Genomic DNA, 22804 nt, shown 5'->3' on the forward strand with positions numbered 1-22804 from the left:
GATCACTAATCCAAAAATCTAAAATCTGAAGTGCTCCAAAATTCCCAACTTTTTGAGTGCTGACAAGATGCTCAAAGGAAAAGTTCATTGAAATATTTCAGATTTTGGATTTTCAAAACAGGGATATTCAACCTGTACTACTTATTGAATTTTAACAATATGCTAGACATTGTGTAGAACTTTATATACGTGATTTCATGTAATCCTCATGGTAGTCCTATGATGTAGGTTCTGTTATTATCCCCATGTTGCAGACGAGGAAACTGAAACTTAATATTTTAGATTGGGTTCCCTGGACACAGACTCTTGAGAGATGGTTAGTTGTTGAGTGCTCTTGGTAGATTCACCTGGAAGTGAGGAAGCCAGGATTGAACTGAGGCTGAAGCTAACCTGCAATGACCTCAACCAATCCAACTAGAAGTTCTAGATCTGGGATGGTTCTTCAGGGTTGTCCCAAAATTGAAGCAAGGGGGCCCCAGCCATTCACTTACCATGGGACATCCCCAGAAGGGGACGTAGCTTTGAGTAAGGCAGTTAGTTCCCTGTGGCCAAGAGCAATTCCTAGTGTAATCTATCAACATTTGCATCCTTAGTGATGTGCTGCCTCACTTGTCCTTCAAGGTAACTTTTGCCTGCTGAAGGGTCAGCTCATTGCCCAGAGATTGCCCCGCTCTCCCTGGGTCAGAGGCAGGGGTAGCAACTGTCACTAACTAGTTGGACACTAGTTAAAGTGGTAAGGACAGATTTTAATGCATAAAAAGGACAGATTTTAATCAGTATATTGTTGCAACAGGGAAAAGAGTACATCATGAACTGAACTCAACTTCGATTTGTACAGAAGTAACTGGGCACTTTACCAGAGGAATGAGGGAATAGGAAAGGGATTGGGCAGGGGCTCAGAGTCACAGAAGTGAAAAAATTCCAAAAATGAGGAAGGAGAAAATTGGTCTGTATGAAATCCATCTGGGTTTGCTAACGTCTGCTTATTGAAGTTAGACCCCTACCCCCTCACAGAGACTGGCAGATAGAGTCCCTTTCTTCAGGTGTTCAATGGAACAACATCAAATTCTTTTGGCAGCCTTGGATTTTTTCAGGCAGGTACTTTAAGGGAGGCTGCGGTCATCTTAGGAATTCAGCCTTGATCTGTTAGAAACTGTGTCAGTGTTTCTTCAAGTCTTTATAGGCCAAGGTTGAGGCCTAAGTGAGAAGAGGGCCCAGAGGACCCTGGCTATAACTTGGTCAAGGATAGAATCTTCCTTCCTTCCTTCCTTCCTTTCTTTTTTTTGAAGCAGTTTCATTCTTGTTGCCCAGGCTGGAGTGCAATGGTGCAATCTCAGCTCACTGCAACTTCCACCTCTCGGGTTCAAGTGAGTCTCAAGCCTAGGCCTACTGAGTAGCTGGAATTACAGGCGCCCGCCACCATGCCTGGATAATTTTTTGTATTTTTAGTAGAGACAAAGTTTCACCATGTTGGCCAGGCTGATCTTGGACCCCTGGCCTCAAATGATCCGCTTGTCTCTGCCTCCCAAAGTGCTGGGATTACAAGCATGAGCCACCGCGGCCAGCCTTGAATCTATCTTACAACCAATTAACAATAAGCAGCAGTTTAATGGAGCAAATCCCTACCCATAAGATTCCTCTGATACCAGCCTTGCCCAAAGCCAAGAGCCTCACCATACTCCACTGATGGCGTTATCTCACATACAATCACATATATACGCATACACATTCTTACACACTTATACACTCATAAACTCACATTCTTACCCACATATCCATAGACTTTCACACACTCACATGCATATGCACACTCATACACACACACACCCTTTGTCCCTATACTGTGTGCTTCCATTCCCAGGCCCAGCTACTCTTTTGCAAATCATAGCCTGTTCACTGCCCCAGCTCTTTGCTGGGCTTAGAGATAAGTTGACATCTCCAGACCAGCTGGTCTTGGAGGACTCCTGTCCATCTGACTGTAGTGAACTGGGGTTGGGATATATCCAGGATCTTCCAGCACCAGAGAAAGCAGAGAAGGAATCCATTCTTGCAGGCACTAAAGGTGCAGGCAGAAGGAATAGAAATTTTTCCTAGAAGGGGAATCAGGCCCCTTGGGTAGCTCAGCTTGATGGTTCCCCAAGTACCAGTCACTCTGTGAGGTCTCCTTCCTTTACTTCATTCCCACTTCACCCAATTTCTGCCCAAGATCTTAGGCCAGTAGTTGAAAAAGTTGGCAGTGGACCTGAATTCAAAGCTTTTTCCCTTCTCCGTGAGACTCCTCTCTCAGTCAGGGGACTTTTTCAAATTCACCAGAAAACTTCATGCAGGAAAAAAGTTGAATGTTTCATAGGTTAACTAGTCATGCTGTAATGTACATACTATCTGGCTGCTAAGCATAATCAGACCCCCTCATAATCAATCATAGTCATCCACTCACCTTCTCTGGTTGTACATGCTCTCACCATGGATTAAACAATTAAACAATTGTTTTGGCCTGTGAGGGTGAGAGAATTCTCTTTTTTTTGGAAGGCTGGAGCAAAGAGCATGAGTTTGCCATCACATGAGGGTTTGTGTTCCAGCTGTTCTGTAAGTGAATGGTGAAACCTTCACTCAGTGGTATCCTCTTGGCACCTCTGCAAAATGGCAGGGAGGTGATTGGGATTGCACTGAAAGCACTCATCAGAGTTCCTGGCTCATAAGAAATGACCAATGTATTAGAATTATTAGAATTTCTTTCTTACACTTTTTAATTGTGCCATGTCAGTAATGTACTGAGTAACCGGCAATGAGTAATCACTGAGTAATGTGACTCAGAGATCAATATTTCATTAGAAAAACTGTTATTCTCCTGGGCAGCCTTCCCTCAAAGTCCCACTACATCAATGGTCACTGTTTTCGTGAGTGTTGTGTTTACCTTTGAACCTGGGAAGGAGCGGGAGTGGGCTTTGGCTCCTGGGCCCAGCGGTGTTGCGGTGCCTGAATGGCATGCACTGTGATACAGCACCAGAAGGTGCCCGACGCCCAGGGAGACAGCTGGGTCATTTTCTGGGCCATCAAGCTGCCGGTGCTTGTTTGCCGCCTCATCTGTTTTGTACCAACTCTTCGAGTGACCCTTTTTGACCCATCCTGAGCCTGTAACTTCAGATCCCAGACAGCCAGAAAGCTTCTTTTCATTTGTCCCAGTTTATCTCTATCCAATATTCGTGGTGAATTGAGGGGAAAAGGCCAGGTGAAGAGTGTTTACAGCATGCTCAGCAGCTTGGGCAAGTGAGGCGTTGGGCGGGATGGATTGAATTGCATTACCCATTTGCTGAGAGTGAGAAGTAGGTCCTGAAACGTCCTCCACAGTCTCTCCCAGGGTAAATGCCTGATCTCTCCCTCCTGGGGAGGCAAGGGGAGCCAGGGTCAGGGTGGAAGCTGAGAGTGAAAGCCACACAAGGAGGGAAGGAGGAGGCAGAGTTCTTTGTTTCTCTCCTTCAGGCTTGAACAACTTGTCATCTTTCTGGGAGACCTCGGTGATCCTCAGCATGCTCCCAGCTGAGAACAACTTGACGAGATCAGGGCTTCAGCTGCGTCATTTTTCTCCTCTCACTCACCTGCAGATCGTGACACCTTTTCAGTACCTAGAAAACGAATATCCAAGACATCTGAATGTCACTGCTTAGGCATTATAAACAGCTTTAGAACTGTACCTTTCTCTCTTAAATGACTGCTTGTACCGCCAAAGATGCCGTGATGAAAACACGTACTACATATTTGCATCTTCATTGTTCTGGTCATAAATTTCCAGCGCTGCTCTGTGGTCCTGAATACAGAACATCTTTGTTAGCACAGAGTAGGAATTTAAATGCATCTGGGAAACAAAATCAGTCAATAATAATGTTCTTCTACATCAGATGGAGCTTATAAATGTGATCAAAACACCATCCTATAAAAACAATGTGCATATAAATCCTTGCAATAAGAGCACTTTCTACTGATAGTCTTCCAGGATTTTTCATTGTCTCCTCAGTTTCTACAAGTGGACAAAGCTTAAGAGAATGATTTCTAGATCTTTATCTTATAATGCAATTGTTTATCAAATACCAGAATAATCAACAGCCAGGTAGAAGGCATTCTTGGGACTGAACATAAACACAAAGAGGAAATTGGAAATAAATTGATTTTTGCAGTTCACTTATTGCTTTGTCATATAAAATCCTGGGACTAAATGGGACCAGAACTCTTTGTCTACTACTAGGAATAATTGTATTTCTAAGTATACAGCAGCACCTGGTCAAAAAATCTTTATGGGTATCAAGTCTGACTTATACAGACACAATTAATTGCAAGGTTGGAATACAAGATGCCAGGCAGCCTTGCTTCTGTGTAACCAAGTCAATTTTGCTTCTGTACTGAAACATCTAAGTGTGGTTACTAAACATAGGTTATAATAAAAAGAGGAAGAAAACTATGGTAGTCCAGCAAACTTTTACTCATTCAGGAAAAAAAAGATATGAGTTCTAAAGTAACAATGAAAAAAATTTCTTTCTTTAAAATATGTATCTCATGTTATTGCCTGCTCTTCCAAATGAGAACCATTTTCCCTCTTTTAGCCCTTGGGCTCCTGGAAATATTAATAGTTATTGAGGAGATACTTTTACTCCAAATAGTGTTGTAGCTGAGACCCAATCATAAAGAATTTTGCAGCTGTAGGCTCACTTTGAGCTTTATCTTAGTTGTGTTGGTCTTGCCTCTTGGAGCCTGAATACACAGAGCCAAGTACAGGTGATCAAAAATGTTCTCCAACAGACCATGTTCCAGGAATCTGTCCTGCGAATCCCCCCAGTCAGCAGGTGTTTGTGTGAGCAAGAATGAAGAAAGCAAATAAGAGTTAACAGCTGGTCAGGCGCGGTGGTTCACACCTGTAATCCCAGCACTTTGGGAGGTCGAGATAGGCGGATCACTTGAGGTCAGGAGTTCGAGACCAGCCTGGCCAACATGGAGAAACTCCATCTCTACTAAAAATACAAAAATTCACTCGGTGTGGTGGTGCACTGCTGTAATCCCAGCTATTCAGGAGGCTGAGGCAGGAGAATTGCTTGAACCCGGGAGGCAGAGATTGCAGTGAGCCAAGATCGCACAATTGCACTTCAGCCTGGGTGGGAGAGTGAGACTCTGTCTCAAAAAAAAAAAAAAAAAAAAAGAGTTAACAATCAGCAAGCATCATGCACTGTGCACCAGTAGGGTAGTAGGGTTCTGGGTTTTAGATATAGTATCTTATGCAATGCCCACAAAACCCAAGAATAGTACTCTTCCTCTCATTTTATGGATAAGGTAAAACTATGTATAAAGGGTTGAACAGCCAGTAACTGGCGGCATTTCTGAATTCAGAATTATCCCTTTAACTAGCAGGAGCTTTCACATTGATTAATGCATTCAACCCTTACCATAACCCAACTACAAAGTATTACTATTCTTTCCATCTTTTCCATTGGAGTAATTCAGACAAAGGTAACTTTCTCAAGGTCACACTTAGTAGGGGATAGAGCAAGAATCTGCAACCTTTCAAAGCCTATGTTCTTTCTACCATCCTACATTGCCTCAACCAAGCATTTGGTGTGCATATTTTTAGACAGTCAGTGTCCAACTTTGTATTTAAAAGACAAATATAAGAGAAAAGCATTCACAGCACCAAGAGATATAATTTTAAGGTTCTGTCCTTTTACAGAAAGGAAAGGGTAGATGAATCATTGTGTTGGCAAGGAGAATAGGCTTTAGTTTGCAAAGAAGGCAGTGCAGGAAAGGGAGTCTGTCTCTGTACCTGAGGTACGGAAGGGTAGACCCAGACTGCTAGGAGGGGAAGAAATTTGTATCAAGTACAGTGATACTTGATATAAATTCCTGCTAGCAATAGAAAACTCCAGAACAGTGACTTAAATAGGAGTTAATTGTTCTCGCATAACAAGAAAGCTAGTGGTGAAGGTTTCAGGTGCTGGCTCAGCTGCTCAAAGATGCCGTCAGAACCCGGCTCCTTCCCCTCCCATCCCTCCACCCATACCCTATTGGCCTTCTCCTCATGTGAGCCAGAAGACATCACATCCATCCTAAAGTCAGGAACCACAGGGGAGAGGCTGCATCAATCACAGTGGTTCCGTATCAGCAGAAACACAAAAGCTTTCCCAGACCCCTTCAGTCCCCAGTAGACTTCCACTGAGGTCTCGTCCATCAGGATTGTGTACCACGGCCACCCCAGCAGACGAGGAGGCTGGAAGAGCAAGTACCTACCTGGACACCTTGCCAACCCAGCAGAACTGCCTCCTCATATGGATGGGGTGGTGTGGGAAGAAAGAAAGAGAGTAAGCCTTGGTGTAGGAGGCTAGTGTGGAAAGGACACAAATGTGCTAGGGCAGCAGGGCTGTACTTGGGAGAAGGAAGAGGACATAGATGAGGCGGGAGTGGAATGTCGTCCTGCCCTTTGAATTTGTGATTATATTTAAGTGGTCACAGAGGATCACACCAATACCTACCCCTTCCTTCATCCTGTTATTGACTCTCTTCATTCTCTCTGCCTTAATCCCAGACCAACAGCCCTTGGTGCTAAGTAACGTTGATAAGAATTAGATCATCTGACTCACTATTTTGTTTTGCTTTTTTAGTCCTTAGCAAATAATATGTATTCAATAAATGATTGCTTAGTTAATCAGTGAAGGAGATGAAGAAATTCTAGGTTGATATTGGCTGGTGAGGGCCTTTGACTGCTGTGGCCAGAAGTGTTCACTGCTTCCAAGGAGAAACTACTCAGGAGCCCAGCGAGTTTGGACACCAGAATCTACCCTTACAAATGCCAGCAAAAAGGTCTAACCTCAGACAAGAGGAATCTGAGGAGGTTGATGACTCTCCAGTTTTGAGTCTCACTGAAAACACCTGTGTGGCCTTGTTGCTGCTTCCTGTGATTATAGCTTCATGGCTTCCTTCTTTGTCTTTGCAGAGCCAGCTCTCCCAGGCGCTGAACGGACTGTCAGACAGGGCCAAAGAAGCCAAGGAGTTTCTGGTACAACTCCGCAACATGGTCCAGCAGATCCAGGTATGGGTGTTACCTGGGACACAAGGAAACCCGTGGGTTAATACGTAACTGTGTGGCGGGAGAGTTTCCTTCTCCTCTTTGACTTTTATGTGTTGTGGGAAAATTCCTACTTTGTTGTTGTTGTTGTTCTTTACATACAAACACACACAGAGATCAGCTTCAAAGATACCCTTTCTTAAGGTAGTTGCTTTTTGCCAACAAGCCGGAAACACAGCCTGATTTTCCAACTGGTTCCTGTCTTCCACACTGAGGTCCTAATTCTCTACTACTGAATATTCAGAAAGAGGCCTGTTTCTTTGTAAATTCAGGATCCTTATTGCTGAGTTGGTAAAGCCCTGTAGGTTTCCAAAACACCTTGTAATAATTGTATCATTTAATGGTAACAGGTCACGGTTTTCTCTTTTTTTCTTCCTTCCTTTATTTCCTTCCTGCCTTCCTTTGTTTTCTTTTTCATTCCTCCCTTGTTCCTTCTTCCTCTTTTTTTCTTCCTCCCTTTCTGCCTTTCTTTCTTCTTTTCTTCTTCCCTGACACACAATAATGCTTCTCCTCTGCTTAGACATTTAAATATTTTTCAACCACGATCCCCTGGCAACTCCAATTTCAGATTGCTTTATCTAGACACAATGACCAGCAGTTCAACCAGCATTTAAGAGCTCATAAATTCTCCACTATAGCTGAAGGAGAAAAACCATAGACTGTATGAAACACTAAAATAATGACCCTGTGTACTGTTTAGCATTCTTATGTTTTGAGGTTTGTCTCACAGAAATAACCTGGCCTCCAGTAAGTTGACTAAGTTCATATTTAACCATGTCAAGGCAGAAATGGATTTTTAAATGTAAGCCACCCTTTCAAAGAATTACACACTAATTTCTTTGCCTTTTTTTTGGCACACATGCCCATGTTAAACTTTTGATTCCCTAACAGCCTAGCAGTTTTGTATACTTCCTTCTGTTTTCCAAAGCAATAGAGTTTATCAATCAGTTCTTTCTTTACTCTGCTGGCATAAAATGTGCAGCCCCAGGCTTGCTTCTGCCTGGGCCTCTTCATCAGAGCAAAGCTTTCTTTCTGCTCTAAATCAGTGACAGAGCTTACAAGGGGAAGGTTTGCCCTCACCCCACCCTACAATATTACCCTTCATGTGGCACAGAGAGCTCTTAAATGATGTTTTCCAAGGGCCTTCTCTGAGAGTTCAAAAGCAATTGCCTTGAAAGCCAAAATTTAGCATTGCTCAAGCAATTACTAACACATTCCTTATACAAAGACCTTGCATTTGAAAACAATTACTAAATGCCTACCAGTTGATTATTACATAAAGAGACACAGTTCTTTATGACTTTGGTAATAAATTAAAATTTGTGCCTTAAATAAATTAAAATTGTGCCTTCCTTGCAAGCCCCCAAAAGTTTACAGTTTCCTCAACTGGGTGGTGCTTTTTAAGTACTACTAATGTATATGTGAGTATTTAGCTTTCATTTACTGTAAATTACTTTTTTTTCAGATTATGGTTTAAGAATCACAATTGCATATGTTACTCATTGAAAGGCTTATCCTTAATAACAGAGTATAACTCATTGAAAGAATTGCTTGAAATAAATGTTTATGGCATGTACAGATTTAAATCAAATAAAAATGTTATATCCAGCATTTAATTTAAACATCAAAGGGAAGCTATAATTCATTTAGCATGAAGTTGCCTTTCCCCTGCAAGGTGTTGGGTCATATCTGATTTTTATGGCAGGGTGATCCCTGTTACACACATTGATTGTTTTTGTCTGCCTACTATTTGCTTTCCTTAATGAAAGGGGCAAGTACTTGTATCCATTATTCTTGTATCTTATAAACTTCTGTTCTCATTGGATTATTGTTAACATTGAAGACCAGTGCCATCCTTTTTCTTCTTTATTCCTTTGAATTTAATGATTTCTCATACCTCAGCAATGCCCCATTCCCTCCTCATTGCCTTTTTGAATGCCAGCTTCCACCATACGTAGCTGGACATATGTGGCCTTCAAAAGCATTCATACACAACTCTGTAAACTAAAGCTTTGTTTTACTTAATATAATTCAAATTGTGGAGATGATTTCCTTTTGATAAATTTAAGCAATAAATATTTATCCTTTTAATCTAAATTTAAAGCAAAACATGACCAGTGTAGAATAAAGTTTATCCAGTTATTTTTTTAAAAATTACCAAATGTGCATTGTGGACAGAGTTCCTTTTCATTCCCTTCAGCAGGATGGGGGAGCTCTGTTTTCTCTGGCAGCCTGAGGCACCCAGCACCTTGCAGTTGAGAAATGTGCTCTATTACACAGGAGAACAGTGTGGAGTTTGAAGCCTGTCTGGTGGCCCAATGCGATGCCCTCATCGATGCCCTCAACAGAAGAAAAGCCCAGCTGCTGGCCCGCGTCAACAAGGAGCATGAGCACAAGCTGAAGGTAAGTACTGCATCATGGGAAGAGCATAAAGCCAACAAGCCAGGCTCCCGGGAGGCATGATGGACAGGCTGGGAGAATTCCTTCCCATGGACAGGAGAAGAGGATGCCCACAGCCTTGGGTAGCCAGTGGTCTGGCCAGAAAGGAGCAGACACATCCCTTCATTCACTACCTACTCCTTCATTTACCCAAATAATGTTTGTTGAGTGACTTTTCTCGGCCAGGAACTGCTGTGGACATAGGAATAATAAATCAAAATTCTTGCCTTTATGCAACTTACATTCTATCAGGAGGGATAAATAATAAATAAGTGTCTTCCTCCATTTTATGTTGGTATAACAGAATCCCACAGACTGGGCGATTATAAATAATTGAATTATATTTAGCTCTTGGTTCTGGAGGCTGGGAAGTCCAAAAGCATGGTGTTGGCTTCTGGTGAGGACCTTCATGCTCCATCATCCCATGGCATAAGGCAGAAGGACAGGTGAGCATGGGAAACAAGAGAATAAGGGCCAAACTTCAACCTTTAAGTGGGAGCCCACTCCCATGATAATTAACCCTCCCCCAAGATAATAGCATTCATCCATTCATGAAGGCAGGGGCCTCATGTCCTAATCACTCCTTAAAGGCTCTACCTCTTAATACTTTTATAATGGCAATTAAATTTCAACATGGGTTTTGGAGGATATATTCAAACCATAGCAATAAGTAAGTAAAATGTGGAGTACATTAGTAAAAAAGTGCTAAGAAAAATTTTAAAAGTAGAATAAGAGGATAGTGAGTACTGGGGATGGGGGTGGAAATTTTAGATAGAGTGACCGTACAGAGGCAAAAATGTACTTTTGAATTGAGAAATAGAATCTGTACTTTCTAGAAAATCAACATGATTTGTCTTAACTTCTCAAGTGAACTTTACAGTTGGAAGCTGCACAGAATTTTGTCATGACACGGTGGAATCAATTGGCTATAAGAATGGGACCCTATTGGCAGGACTGGTCCTCAGGAGACATCTGATATTCCATCTATCACCCCATTGGTGCAGGGCAACAAGATGTGAGAGGAAGGATGAGTGGATGAGAAGAGCAAACCAGAAGGGGTCCAGCAGTAGACAATCAGCTGAGGCCCACACATGTGGCCAGCAGGCCTCAGAGTGGCTACTGGCGGGTGGTGGGTATGTAGTGTGCAGTGTTGGCATGGCTTAGGATGAAGGGGGAAATGAGGTCTGACCATATGCTCATAGTGCTGGGCAGGGGAGCAGGAGGAGGGAGGGAAATGAAGGTGGCTCAGAAGGAGTCCTGCCCTTATGGAGTTTACAGTTCAATGGAAGAGATAAGTTATACACACAGCTGACCCCAACACAGGTAGAGAGTGGGCTTCCAGGAGAGAGGTGCCCAATGTCACAGAAGTTGTGACAGGGCAAAATTACTTGCAGCTAAAATGGTCACAGAGAGGTGCCCAATGTCACAGAAGTTGTGACAGGGCAAAATTACTTGCAGCTAAAATGGTCACAGAGTGACAAGAGCTGGCACCTGAGCAGTCCAAATTATAGGAAGTGTGTGTTAATGACCACTTACATTCCTACCTGCAGGAATCGGCAAAGCTGTCAGGGAAGAAGAGGGTGATTAGCACATGTGCACTGTGGTCTTGGTCCATCCGATTAGGCCTGAAGACCAATGGATGTTTTCTGTATCCAGCACCTGGCCTAACATGGCTAAAAAAACTGTCACTGTAGCCCTTCAATTTGAGCACCCTTCAGAAACCCGAACTTTTATTGTTATAGCAGCCCTCAAAATATCATTTGAATCACATAGAACTGTATAAAATAAAACCACAAATGTCTTTGGGAAATGAAACTGAACAGTTTGCCCCACTAAATAGTGGACCAACTATTTAAGTACCTAGCCGTAACATTTTAACTTTTTTCTTAATGGAAATGTCTTTTTTGAAACATTGAAAACACTTCCTGGCACTTTTTAAAAGAATATGGTGAACAGTTTACGACAGTCCCATGGTGATGGTAGGGCAACTCCAGTTTTTCTATATGGGAGAGACATAAAGGCAGCAATCTGGAGGGAAGGGGGAATTTTTTGACGATTGAGAATGCATCATTTATCCCTATCAAAGAATGGCAGAAGGCATGAGAAGCCCCCTTTGCCCTCCTGCTCCGTGCTGCCTCTGCAGAACAGTACTGTGAGAAAATCAGTTAAGGACTGTGCTGTAGCTGCAGATGTCATTGCCCAGGAATGGCTTTCACGCATCCCTGGGATGCCACATCGCGTGACTATGTCCTCTTCCCTCCTCTGATGGTCCATCTGTACTGGCTGGGCTGCCCCGGCAGGGCATGCGGATGCATTTGGGGGCTGCTGAGCAGAGGCAGCTGCCTGCCCTCATTCCACCCTGCCCAGGCTGGAGTTTCCTGCCCAGACCTCAAAGGACTGCAGAAACCAGAGACAGGTGGCTGGCTATCCCCCACAGCAGCAAAGCTGTTCTGTCTTCTGTCACGAGTGATTTGTTTCTCTGCTGTTTTCAGCTGATTATATCTGTCATTGCTTCCAAAAACAGCCACCAGTGCCACTCACACCGTCATGACCACTGATACAGGCCTCCACGGCTCGCTCGCTCTCCTTCTCTCCCCCTGCCTTTTCCCTTTCTTGTCACTTCTGTTGCTACTCAGGTTTGTGAGAAAAGACTGGCCTTTTATAGACATCACTTGCCAAGCACAGTACTTCTTTCTATCTTTGTTGGCTAACCCATCACTCACTGTCCTGCAGGGGTAATCTTATGTTCTTCCGCTTCCCTTTGGCTGAGTTCTCTGAGGGCCTGCTTTTTGCTGACAAAGAGAGGAATTGTGTGTGTATTTTTCTGGCATCTCTCTCCTAGAGCAATCCAAAAAACTAAGGATGCTGGAAAGTGAGTGTGTATTTACACAGTCTTTATAATCTACTCATGTCCCTCTCTGAAAGCACTGATTGCTTGAACAGATTTAATAGTTCTGGTTCTGAAGTAAGATGGAACTGAGTGGTAAAGAGCCCATGTTCTGTGTCATAGAGGCTGGGGTGAGAGGACACACTTTCTCACTTACTAGGTTTCTCACCTTGAGCAAGTCTTTGACTCAAAAATTTATTTCATCTGTCTGTAAAATAAGGCTAGAAGTGGTACCTCACAGGGTATTGCAAAGCACTTAGCACGATCTTTAATGTGTATTAACTATTATGTTGTGATCGAGAGAGAATGACTGGAAATATGGTTTCGTTCAACACACTGAAGAAAAGTTTCCAGGGGCTTGTTTTCTATGATACCATAGTCCATAGTCTAGAATTAGCCCATACACTGGTGTTATTATCCATGCACCTGGGAGATTCTTTAGTGGCATGAATTCATAATTGATCATTGTATAAAATAGTTCACAAAGTTTGGTGAGCTAACAAAAACAAAACAGCTTCTGAGACATATGCAGATGTGGACATGTTTGAGGAAAACGGTTTGAAATGTAAATTATAGTTAATCCTACTCTGTGGTTTGATAAAATGCTGGGAACCAAATATCTGTTTTCCAAATGTAGTGAACTAATGCAAATGTCAGAAAGCTACTGAGGGAAGAAGTGTTTTTGAGCTTCCAAGAAAAATATTACTAACTCTTATTTGGAGCTACTTGGGCAATATTCCAACAGTCAGCAGAGCACACTGGACCCCCGGGTGTTTTGTCTTGGTCTGTCCATTGTGTTAACATCCTTCCCAGGTCTGCTGTAGCTGAAGAAAGCCTTAAATTTCCTATCTGTGCTCCTCACAGGGGATTTATGACAACACTTAAACTAAATTGTGCCATTAATGAGATCTATGCTTTCTTCAGAAACTTTACATATGCCACTTTCTCTTGATAAGCCCAAAGACATATCTAGAAATTATTTTTGTTTATGTAACATTCACAATTTGACGTAACTCTGAAATTGTCTTAAATGTGTGCTCTCTAATATTTTAGAATGAATTCACACATTGAATAGTAAGAGGCGATATGTATTTTCTTGATTACCTTTGAACACTAAGATCCTGAAAGATCTTAAAAAAAAATGTTACAGTTATTCCAAATGATTCTGGGGAAAAATTCTAGTTTTCAGTTACCATGTGTGGTTGGTAAATTTAACATACCAACAAAATTATTCAGCAAGGATGCTGAGGGCTGATGATAAAGCTTACCATGTTACACAGTCTTCATATTAATATTTACTGAGGACCTCCGTATGCCAATTGTAGTTACCTGTAGAATGCTTGATTTTGAGGCCTAGTGTAACCTTTGCATTTTGTTAGAATAATTATCATTATTTTCACCATTATCTTTGTTATTATTTATCATGTATTGCCTGTTATGATCCCATTATGTTTGCCAAAAATTAATTATATTGCATATTAAGAACACAAATTTACATTATGGATATTATTGGCATATGAACTGCTTACTGCAGCTATTTTGTCATTGTTTTATAACAGGCAAATCATCCTTTGATTCAGATGAGAGAGAGGAAAGAAAGAAAGAAAAGAAAGAAAGAGGGAGAGAGGAAGGAAGGGAGGGAGGGAGGGAAGGGAAAGGAAAAGAAAGGAAAAGAAAGGAAAGGAAAGGAAGGAAAGGGGGAGGGAGGAAGGAAAGAAAGAGGGAAAGAAAAAAGGGAGGGAGGGAAAGAGAGAGGGAGAAAAAAAGGAAGGAAGGAAGGAAGGAAGACAATTCCAGCTCACAAAAAAATTAAAAATATATACCATTTGACTGGCTACAGTCATTACTAGAAAGAAAAAGCAACTAATTCAAGCCAAGAACCACCTCAATCCCTGTAAAACTAATGGCAAATAACTCAGTTATTCCATTACAATGAAGACATTTGGAAAAATTAGGCACACTGGAACAACTTGAAGCCTTCTGTTGCCCTCAGCAGAAGTCTGTAGAAACCAATTCTAATTATTTAACCAGAATTATGATTGATTACAAGCCCATCATGAATGATGAATTCCTTTCAGAGTTTCATTTGGCATTATTTTGCAGTCTTCTGCTTCCCACCATGTAGGAGCAAAAATCACAAGAGAGACTGTATGGGATAGGGTTCCCAGGCTACCCATGGAATCACGAGGAAGCTCCACACACAGCTGAAGTTCCTCTTAGTTAGGGGTCACACCCCTGAACAGCTCCCTACTCACTTTGGCAATGCCAATCAAAGTCAGTCTCAGAACTTCCTTAGTACTCTTTGCCTCAACCCAGATACGGGTGACACCTCTTACCTCCAGAAGGCACCTAACTCATACTTTGAGGAGGATGGAGTAATCCACTATACTTTGCTACACTTCACATCCTACAACACATCATACTGCTTCACTCTTATTGCAACTCGCCTTCAGTGGTAAATGTTCTCCTGTGTGGTTGGGACTGCCCAGTATGCTTCTCTCTCCCAATGTCTTGAATTTCTTCTTTCATTAACTTCTCTGTACGGGGATACAGTATTCTATACATTAAGAGGATGCTTTGCATATTTCACTCCATGTTTATTGATAAAGCATTGGTGATATTCACACTTCTAGAACAGAAATTTCACAGCTTTACTGTTAAAAACCTCAAGACTTCCTAAAAACAGGTGTGTGTTTTATTTAAAGGCCTAAATGATCCTTTTCTTGATTAAAAACTCAAAGCCTCAGACTTGCCTTTGAAATGATGAGTTGCCAGTGTGGGTAAATTAATAACATTAGTATAGAAGGTGGTATCCAGAGAATGGGGAAAATATTTGCCTTAAACTATGGGGGAGAGTGGTGGCTTGTGAGAAATTTAAGATGCTCTTTCTTAAGTTAAATGCTGTAAGTTTTAGTGAATGTGACAATGATATGGTAGATAATGTTCTACTCTTGGAAAAAAAAACAGGAGAATTCTTTATTTTACCGGAAAGATCTAACAGCCAAAGCACTTCACCTTTAATTCACACAGTTAATTCAAAGCATCAGTTGGTCATCATGCTTTAGGACACGACAGGATGCATAGAAACTCCCTCCTGATCAAAAGGACCCATGGAGAACAAACTCTTCAAGCTTGCATCTTAAAAGTACAGTCAGCCCTCCATATCCATGGGTTTTGCATCCATGAATTCAACCAACAATGGATTGAAAATATTTGACAACAAAAATCTCTCTTGAACATGTACAGACTTTTCCTTATTATTCCTTAAACCAGTGGTTCCCAACCTCTTCAGCACTAGGGACCAGTTTCATGGAAGACAATTGTCTTCCATGGAGTACAATTGTCTCCTTAGTATCTGTGGGGGATTGATTCCACAATTCCCTGCAGATGCCAAAATCCACAGATACTCAAGTCCCTGATATAAAATGTCATAGTATCATTAATGTTATGTTATTAGTAATAATATAATTAATATAGTGTTAATTAACATAATTAATGTTGTTAATAATATGATGTTATTATTAATAAAGAGAGAGCTGCAGGGGGGTGGGGGGTGGGGGGAATGGTTTGGGGATGAAACTGAAACTGTTTCACCTCAGATCATCAGGCATTAGATTCTCATAAGGAGCGGGCAACCTAGATCCCTTACATGCACAGTTCACAGTAGGGTTCCTGCTCCTATGAGAATCTAATGCCGCTGCTGATTTGAAAGGAGGTGGCCCGCCACTCACCTTCTGCTGTGCAGCCCAGTTCCTAACAGGCCACAGACCAGTGCCAGTCCATGGCCCGGGGGTTGGGGACCCCTGCCCTAAACAATACAACATAATACCTATTTACATTGTATTAGGTATTACAAATAATCTAGAGATGATTTAAAGTGTATAGAAGGATGTGCATAGGTTATGTGTCCATACTATGCCATTTTATATCAGGGACTTGAGCATCTGTGGATTTTGGCATCCTCAGGGAATCGTGGAATCAATCCCCCACAGATACTGAGAACACAATTGTACTGGACCTTAAACGAAAAGGATTAAAGGATTACCTTATGCTTAGGGGAAATTGTTTTAAACTATAATGGGAAGGCATAGCTTATATTTAAGAAAGAACTTTTTGAAATAGAGAAAGAATGTTAGTGTTTACTTAGGCTGTAGTTCATTAGTGATATCCCAACAAAGCCTATGATGAGAGAGAGTACTATAGGAAAAAGCATTGGCCAGGTGCGGTGGCTCACGCCTGTAATCCCAACACTTTGGGGGGCCAAGGCAAGAGGATCACTTGAGCCCAAGAGCAGCCTGGATGACATGGCAAAACCCCATATCTACCAAAAATATACACATTAGCCAGGTGTGATGGCATGTGCCTGTAGTCCCAGCTACTAGGGAGACTGAGGTGGGAGGATCACTTGAGCCCAGGAGGTTGAGGCTGTGGTAAACTGTGAGTGTGCCACTGCACTCCAGCCTGGGTGACAGAGTGAGACCCTATCTCAAAAAAAAAAAACGAAAGAAAGAAAGAAAGAAAGAAAAGAAAAAAAGAAAGAAAAGAAAAGAAAGAAAAAAGCATTTATTTAAAAAGGATAAATAAAGAAAAATGTTAAAAGAACCACATGTAAAATGGAGAGGTAAATGGAGGTGGAGGAAGGTCATGGTTGGGTTAAGAATGAAATTCCCCTTAATTAACCTCAGGTCTTGCTTCTGGTTGTGTCGTATGAACTGCCTGGAGGAAGGAGATTGGTCTGTTAGTGATGGAAATGTAATTGTGGACAGGCAGGACAAAACTTGTTGTATACTCTCTCCTGGGTTGCTCTGTGCTACTGACAATGTCAAGAATTCAAAGGGACACAACTGTCCTTCAGACTCTCCTTTAACAAATAAGTATCAGTGTCATATCCTGACCCAAGAAATGACCTTATAAATTTGCCACTTAACAAAATAAAACTGTTCAAATGATCAATAGGCATTTGCCATCCAGAACAGATGGTGGCTCTGCTGATAAAATTTTAAAAGCCTTCTCTGAAACTGTGGACTACAGATTAATTCACTGTCCTGTGGGAGCTGGTTTAGGCTTTAGTGCAGATGAAAACAGGAAAACTGTTCTCCCAGGCCCTATTTGTGTCATTTCTGCAACTTGCTCTGTCCCTGCGAAAAGGACCTCTTGAATCCAGCCCGCTGCACACATGATGCCAAGGGGTTCGCTGGCACGTCAGAGCCAAAGCACAGAAATGTGTCATTCAAAGACAACAGTGAGGTGGCCTGGCTTCCAGGAATCATTTTCTATGAAAAACTCAGTGTAGAAATAAATGATCACAAAATGTGGCATGAATAACGCAGGTTGAAGAAGGTAGCAAGTAAGAGAGTTGATAAAGACAGCTAGAGAGAAAGTATTTATACTCTTAAAAGATCTGATTTAAGATAATCCGGCTGATTTCTATAATGTGGGAAATCTTGCTAAATTAATTCAGGAACTCTAAGTTAATTACAGGGCACCCAAAATGCTTCTTTGGGAACCCCATAGTTCAATTTTTAGCAGTGATTTTATCACAGGCTATTGTGATCATTGTGAATGGTTGATTAAAATGTAAAAAGGTGGACCAAAATCAACTGTAGCAAGAATGAGGGGTTGAGAGCCAGGAACTCAAGAATATTGAGTCCTTCCAAGGAGCTTGAGTCATAGAATGCAGGATCCAAGGGCAAACCCCTGCTGAAACCCGGCTCTTTGGCAGTGCAACAATTAAGCTTCTTAAGAGTCAGCAGAGAGCCCCAACACTCAGATAGCTCCTTCAGCACCCAATAAACCATACTTGATAAGGAAATTTATAGAAGCAAACATGGAATTTTATAAGGACTGAGTAATGTATTTATTTCAGTACATTAATACATCATTGAACTGAATTCTCTGGAAAGGAAACACCACCATTCAGTCTATTTTATCTCAAAAGCAGACTGACTCTGGGTTATAGTGCTCAGATTCGATCTGTCCTTGTTATTCAGACTTCCAGGGCAGTAGTCAAGGGCAGATATCATTTGGATAATGAAATGATGGCTGTGGAGGTGTCTGCTACCTAGTAGCACCAATACACTGGCTACCAAAATATAAAATGTCATCCTGGAAACAAGTTAGTTCAGCCTCATACGGCAGAGGGGAATAGCATATTCGCTGTAGGTCACCTCTCTTTAATTTTTAAGTGTTTTACTTGTGGGGTTTTCCTCCCCAAGAAATGGAAGCTTAATCTTCCTGTTATTTTCTGAATAAAAAAATAAAATAATTTGTATTTATTGAGCCCAGACCATGGTGGTGGTGGTTGTCAGGCATACTGGATGTCAGAAGAAAATAAATCAACTAGTGAATTTTAAATTTGATCCCCCCAAAACTCACAAAAATAATCTTTCCATCAAAGTTGATTCCTTTCACCAGTGGCAATAAAGAGATTTTTAAATCCTACATTTTATTTTCCTTTTTAATTATTATTAAAAGTTAAAAAGCAGTAACAAATCATCTATCAGAAAATTGGGCAATGTAAATAGCCAAAACAATCTTGAAAAAGAAGGACAAACTTGAAGTTCTTACATTTCCTAACTTCAAAACTTATTATAAAGCTGCAATGATCAAAATAGTGGATGCTGGCTAAAGACACATATATAGACCCACTGTAATAGAATAGAATCCAGAAATAAACTCTTACATACTGGCTCAGATTATTTTTCACTAGGGTGCCAATGGGAAAAAGGCAGTGTTTTTAATCAGTGGTGTGGGGAAAATTGGATATCCACATGCCAAAAAAAAAAAAAAATGAAGTTAGACACTTACTTAACTCCATATCCAAAAATTACCTCATAATAGATCAAAGAACTAAATACAAAACCTAAAACTATAAACTCTTGGGAGAAAACACAGGGGGAAACCTTTGGGACACTGGAATTGGCAATGATTTCTCAGATATGACACCAAAAGCAAAGGAAACAAAATATAAGTAAGTTGGAAATATTTATGTCTCACAGGACACAAGCAGTGAAAAGGCAACCCACGCAACAGTAGGAAATATTTGAAAATCATATATCTGATAAGAGATTGATATCCAGAATATATAAAGAACTCCTACAACTCAACAACAACAACACCCAATTTTAAAAATGTACAAAGACCTGATTAGCAGTGAGGCTACACAAATGGCCAATAAATATATGAAAAGGTGCTCAGCATCACCAGTCATTAGGGAAATGCAAATTGAAACCACAATGAGATACCACTTTACACATTTACGATGGCTGTATTTTTAAAAAATCAGAAAATAATAAGTGTGGGTGAGGATGTGGAGAAATTGAAATCCTTGTGCATTGCTGTGAGAATCTAAAATGGTACAGCTGCCATGGAAAATGGTACGGTGATTCTTCAAAAACTTAAACGTAGCATTCACACAATCCAGCAACTCCACCTCGGGGTATAATACCGCAAAGAAGTGAAAGCAGAGATTTACAAAGATATTTGTACACTCGTGTTTATAATAACTTTATTCACAGTAGCCAAAAGTATTCATCAATGGGTGAATGGATAAAGAAAATATGGTATACATACATCGAAGTGTTATTTGCTCTTAAGATGAAAATTTTGACACATGCTACAACATGGTTGAATCTCAAAGACATTATGCTAAGTGAAATAAGCCAGTCACAAAAGGACAAATATTATATGATTGCACTTATGTAAGGGGTTCTTAGCATAGTGAAATTCATAGAGAAAGGAAGTAGAATGGTGGTTGCCAGGGGCTGGGAGGAAGGGGAAATGGGGATGTTGTTTAACGGGTTCAGAGTTTCAATTTGGGAAGATGAAAAAGTTCTGGAGATGGATGGTGGTGATAGTTCCACAATAGCGTGAAAGTACTTAATACCACAGAATTACATACTTGAAAATGGTTACAATGGAAAATGTCATGCTGTGTATATTTTGCCACAGTAAAACATTAGGAACAAAAAAATCAGAAATAATGAATGAATGAGTTGTCAAAATATTAGATAGAAATTAAATGTCCAATAATAAGAGAACAGGAATGATTAAGCAAATTAAGATTACCCATTCAATGGGATATTTTGGTAACCATTGATGGTGGCAACATGAAAAATGCCTGTGATACAGTATTAAATTGGGGGAAAGGGAAGGTAAAATTGTCATATACAATGACTGCAATGATAAGTCTGGTTCCAGAGAAAAACTAAAAAGAAATGTCAAAGTACTTTAAAATTTTACATTAGAATGATAAGAGTATTTGCTTTTTCTCATCTATTTCCTGTTTGTTTTGGAAAGTGGATGAAATAATCTTTAATGGAAAATAAATGTATAACCAAAAATGAAAAGAAGGAACAAAACATTTTTTAATAATTATTATTAGATTCTCTTTTGGCTATTATCCATACAATCCAAAATACTAGATATTTTTAGGCTTTTGCAAAGTAGTATAAATATTGAGGATGTGAGTAATTATGGCTCCTGGAAAACCCTTCTTCAATTTTACACTTCGAAAACCATTCAAAGATAGGTGCAGTGTAGTCCCAGCTACTTGGAGGCTAAGGTAGGAGGATTGCTTGAGCCCAGGAATTCAAGACCAGCTTGGGCGACATGGCAGGACCCTATCTTTGGAAATAAAAAAAAAACCATGTAGGCATTCAAGATTTGGGTTACTGAGCAGCGGACACATATGACAAATGCCTCTGAAGAAGAAAACTTTTCAAGGAATGTCATGTATTCATCACTAAGCACAGACAGCTTCTTAGAAGCAAAAACCGCTTGCTCAGAGAGATGCCTATTTAGGTTAAAGCAGACTCAGCTTGGCAAATGAGCAGCCTTTACAATTGCTCTCCGAAAGAGGCAGTGGTTTCAGTGGGTTATTCTTAAAACTTAATTATGCATCCGTCTTCTTTCTCCAGCTTGTCATTAGCTCATTCTCTCTCCCAAGCTCCACCTTGGCCCTCCAGGTCCCCCCACCAACCACGCAGGGAAAAAGATGCAGAACAATTGGCTGCATGGAGGGGCAGGAAGGGAAAGGAATTGGGTTCAGATGGTGATGTCTGCTCTTTAAAAGTAACGTAGAGGGCACTGAAGGTGGACAGTGTCACCAAGCACAGCTGCAGCCACATCTTGGGGAGCTATAGCTCCTCCACAGACCCCCGGCAAACCGCACAGGAGAGTTAGCTTCACAGAAAAGCGCAGGGCAGGGGGACCTTTGGAAGGTGTTCGTTGATGCACCAAGGTCACCAGATCTAGGGTTCTAAAATCTACCTGCCTTCCCTTCTGATGGATCCTGTTACCAATTTCCTTTGAGAATCTTATCACATCTGTCTTCCAGAGTCCTTATCCACAGCAGACATTCCCAGAAAATATTCTCATAAATTTAGTTCCATTCCAGGATGGAATGGATTCTGGTTTGAAGAAGCTTTCCAATGGTCCAGTTTGCTTCTCTTCTACCCTCTGCCATCTTGGACCGCTCTATTGTCTTTTTAATCCTAGGTGGTTCGAGATCAGATCTCTCACTGCACAGTGAAATTGCGCCAGACCACAGGTCTCATGGAGTACTGCTTGGAGGTGATTAAGGAAAATGATCCTAGTGGCTTTTTGCAGGTAAGAGTTAACTAGTTTCTGCTTCAGATTCTAAATGTCCCATAGGACATAGTCTAGGATGCTTAAGTCAGACTTCCAACAGCCCTGGCTGGGCCTGGGTCCCTCAGTAACAGAACCTACCTTCACACTGCAGTGTACATGGAAGTGCCTGCTAAATAAACTCCACTGACTTCCCGGAAGTCACTGCTACCATGTACTACAAGTTTGAGAGGTGCATGGCCTTTTTTTTTCTTTTTTGCTTCTTTTTATTCTTGTGTTTAATCATGAAAACATAATTATCTGTAAGTTCTTTCGAAGTGGAGTTATTGCCTTGCCCAAGAATTCGGTCCTTATTCATTAATATATCTTGGACAGTTTTGTCAGATGTCTAAGTGTCTAAGTTTGTAAGATGTCTACCTTCTTGACACCTTCTACTGGCCAGAAAGTCAGTGATTTCTCAAATGCAGAGATTTCTTATTCTTCAGTGTTAATTGTTTTAGTGAGATGCTATGGTGTAAGCTGGATTTTACTTAAGCTTTGATCCCAATTATAAGGAACGTTTTGTTAAGGAACATGTAGATCTCTTCCAAGTCACACTCTACTAAACTGGCCAAGAGTGACAGAGAGAGATTGAATATAAGAAATGAAAGAGCTTTCTACCAAAGAATACAGTGATAATCACATGAAGATGATGTGCTTAAATTGTGAGAAATTCCATCTGCACCCTCACTAAACTATTTTATGAAACTCATTTCCAAGTCTTGATAGGATACCCACACTTTAAATTA

The 22804-nt window shown here is 41.0% G+C and overlaps 1 protein-coding gene and 1 long non-coding RNA gene across 7 annotated transcripts in view; both read left to right on the forward strand.

Annotated features, from left to right (window-relative positions):
- The window catches only part of TRIM9 (tripartite motif containing 9), a 266203-nt gene that overhangs the window by 209139 nt on the left and 34260 nt on the right, over positions 1-22804 (forward strand). For all 6 annotated transcript variants that reach the window (XR_004184920.1, XM_009211534.4, XM_031668111.1 and 3 more), the window contains 3 exons: positions 6971-7066; positions 9383-9505; positions 21927-22037. Coding sequence is in view for 5 of the 6 variants with exons in the window: in XM_009211534.4 (XP_009209798.1) it covers positions 6971-7066; positions 9383-9505; positions 21927-22037 (330 nt within the window). In the remaining variant the exon portion in view is untranslated. The remainder of the gene's footprint in view (positions 1-6970; positions 7067-9382; positions 9506-21926; positions 22038-22804) is intronic.
- Positions 9513-14023, forward strand: LOC110743782. Its single transcript, XR_002523358.1, has 2 exons — positions 9513-10890; positions 10955-14023. It is a non-coding gene; the product is annotated as an uncharacterized LOC110743782 (long non-coding RNA).

The sequence above is a fragment of the Papio anubis genome, chromosome 7, assembly GCF_008728515.1.
Source record: "Papio anubis isolate 15944 chromosome 7, Panubis1.0, whole genome shotgun sequence".
NCBI classification, from domain to species: Eukaryota; Metazoa; Chordata; class Mammalia; order Primates; family Cercopithecidae; genus Papio; species Papio anubis.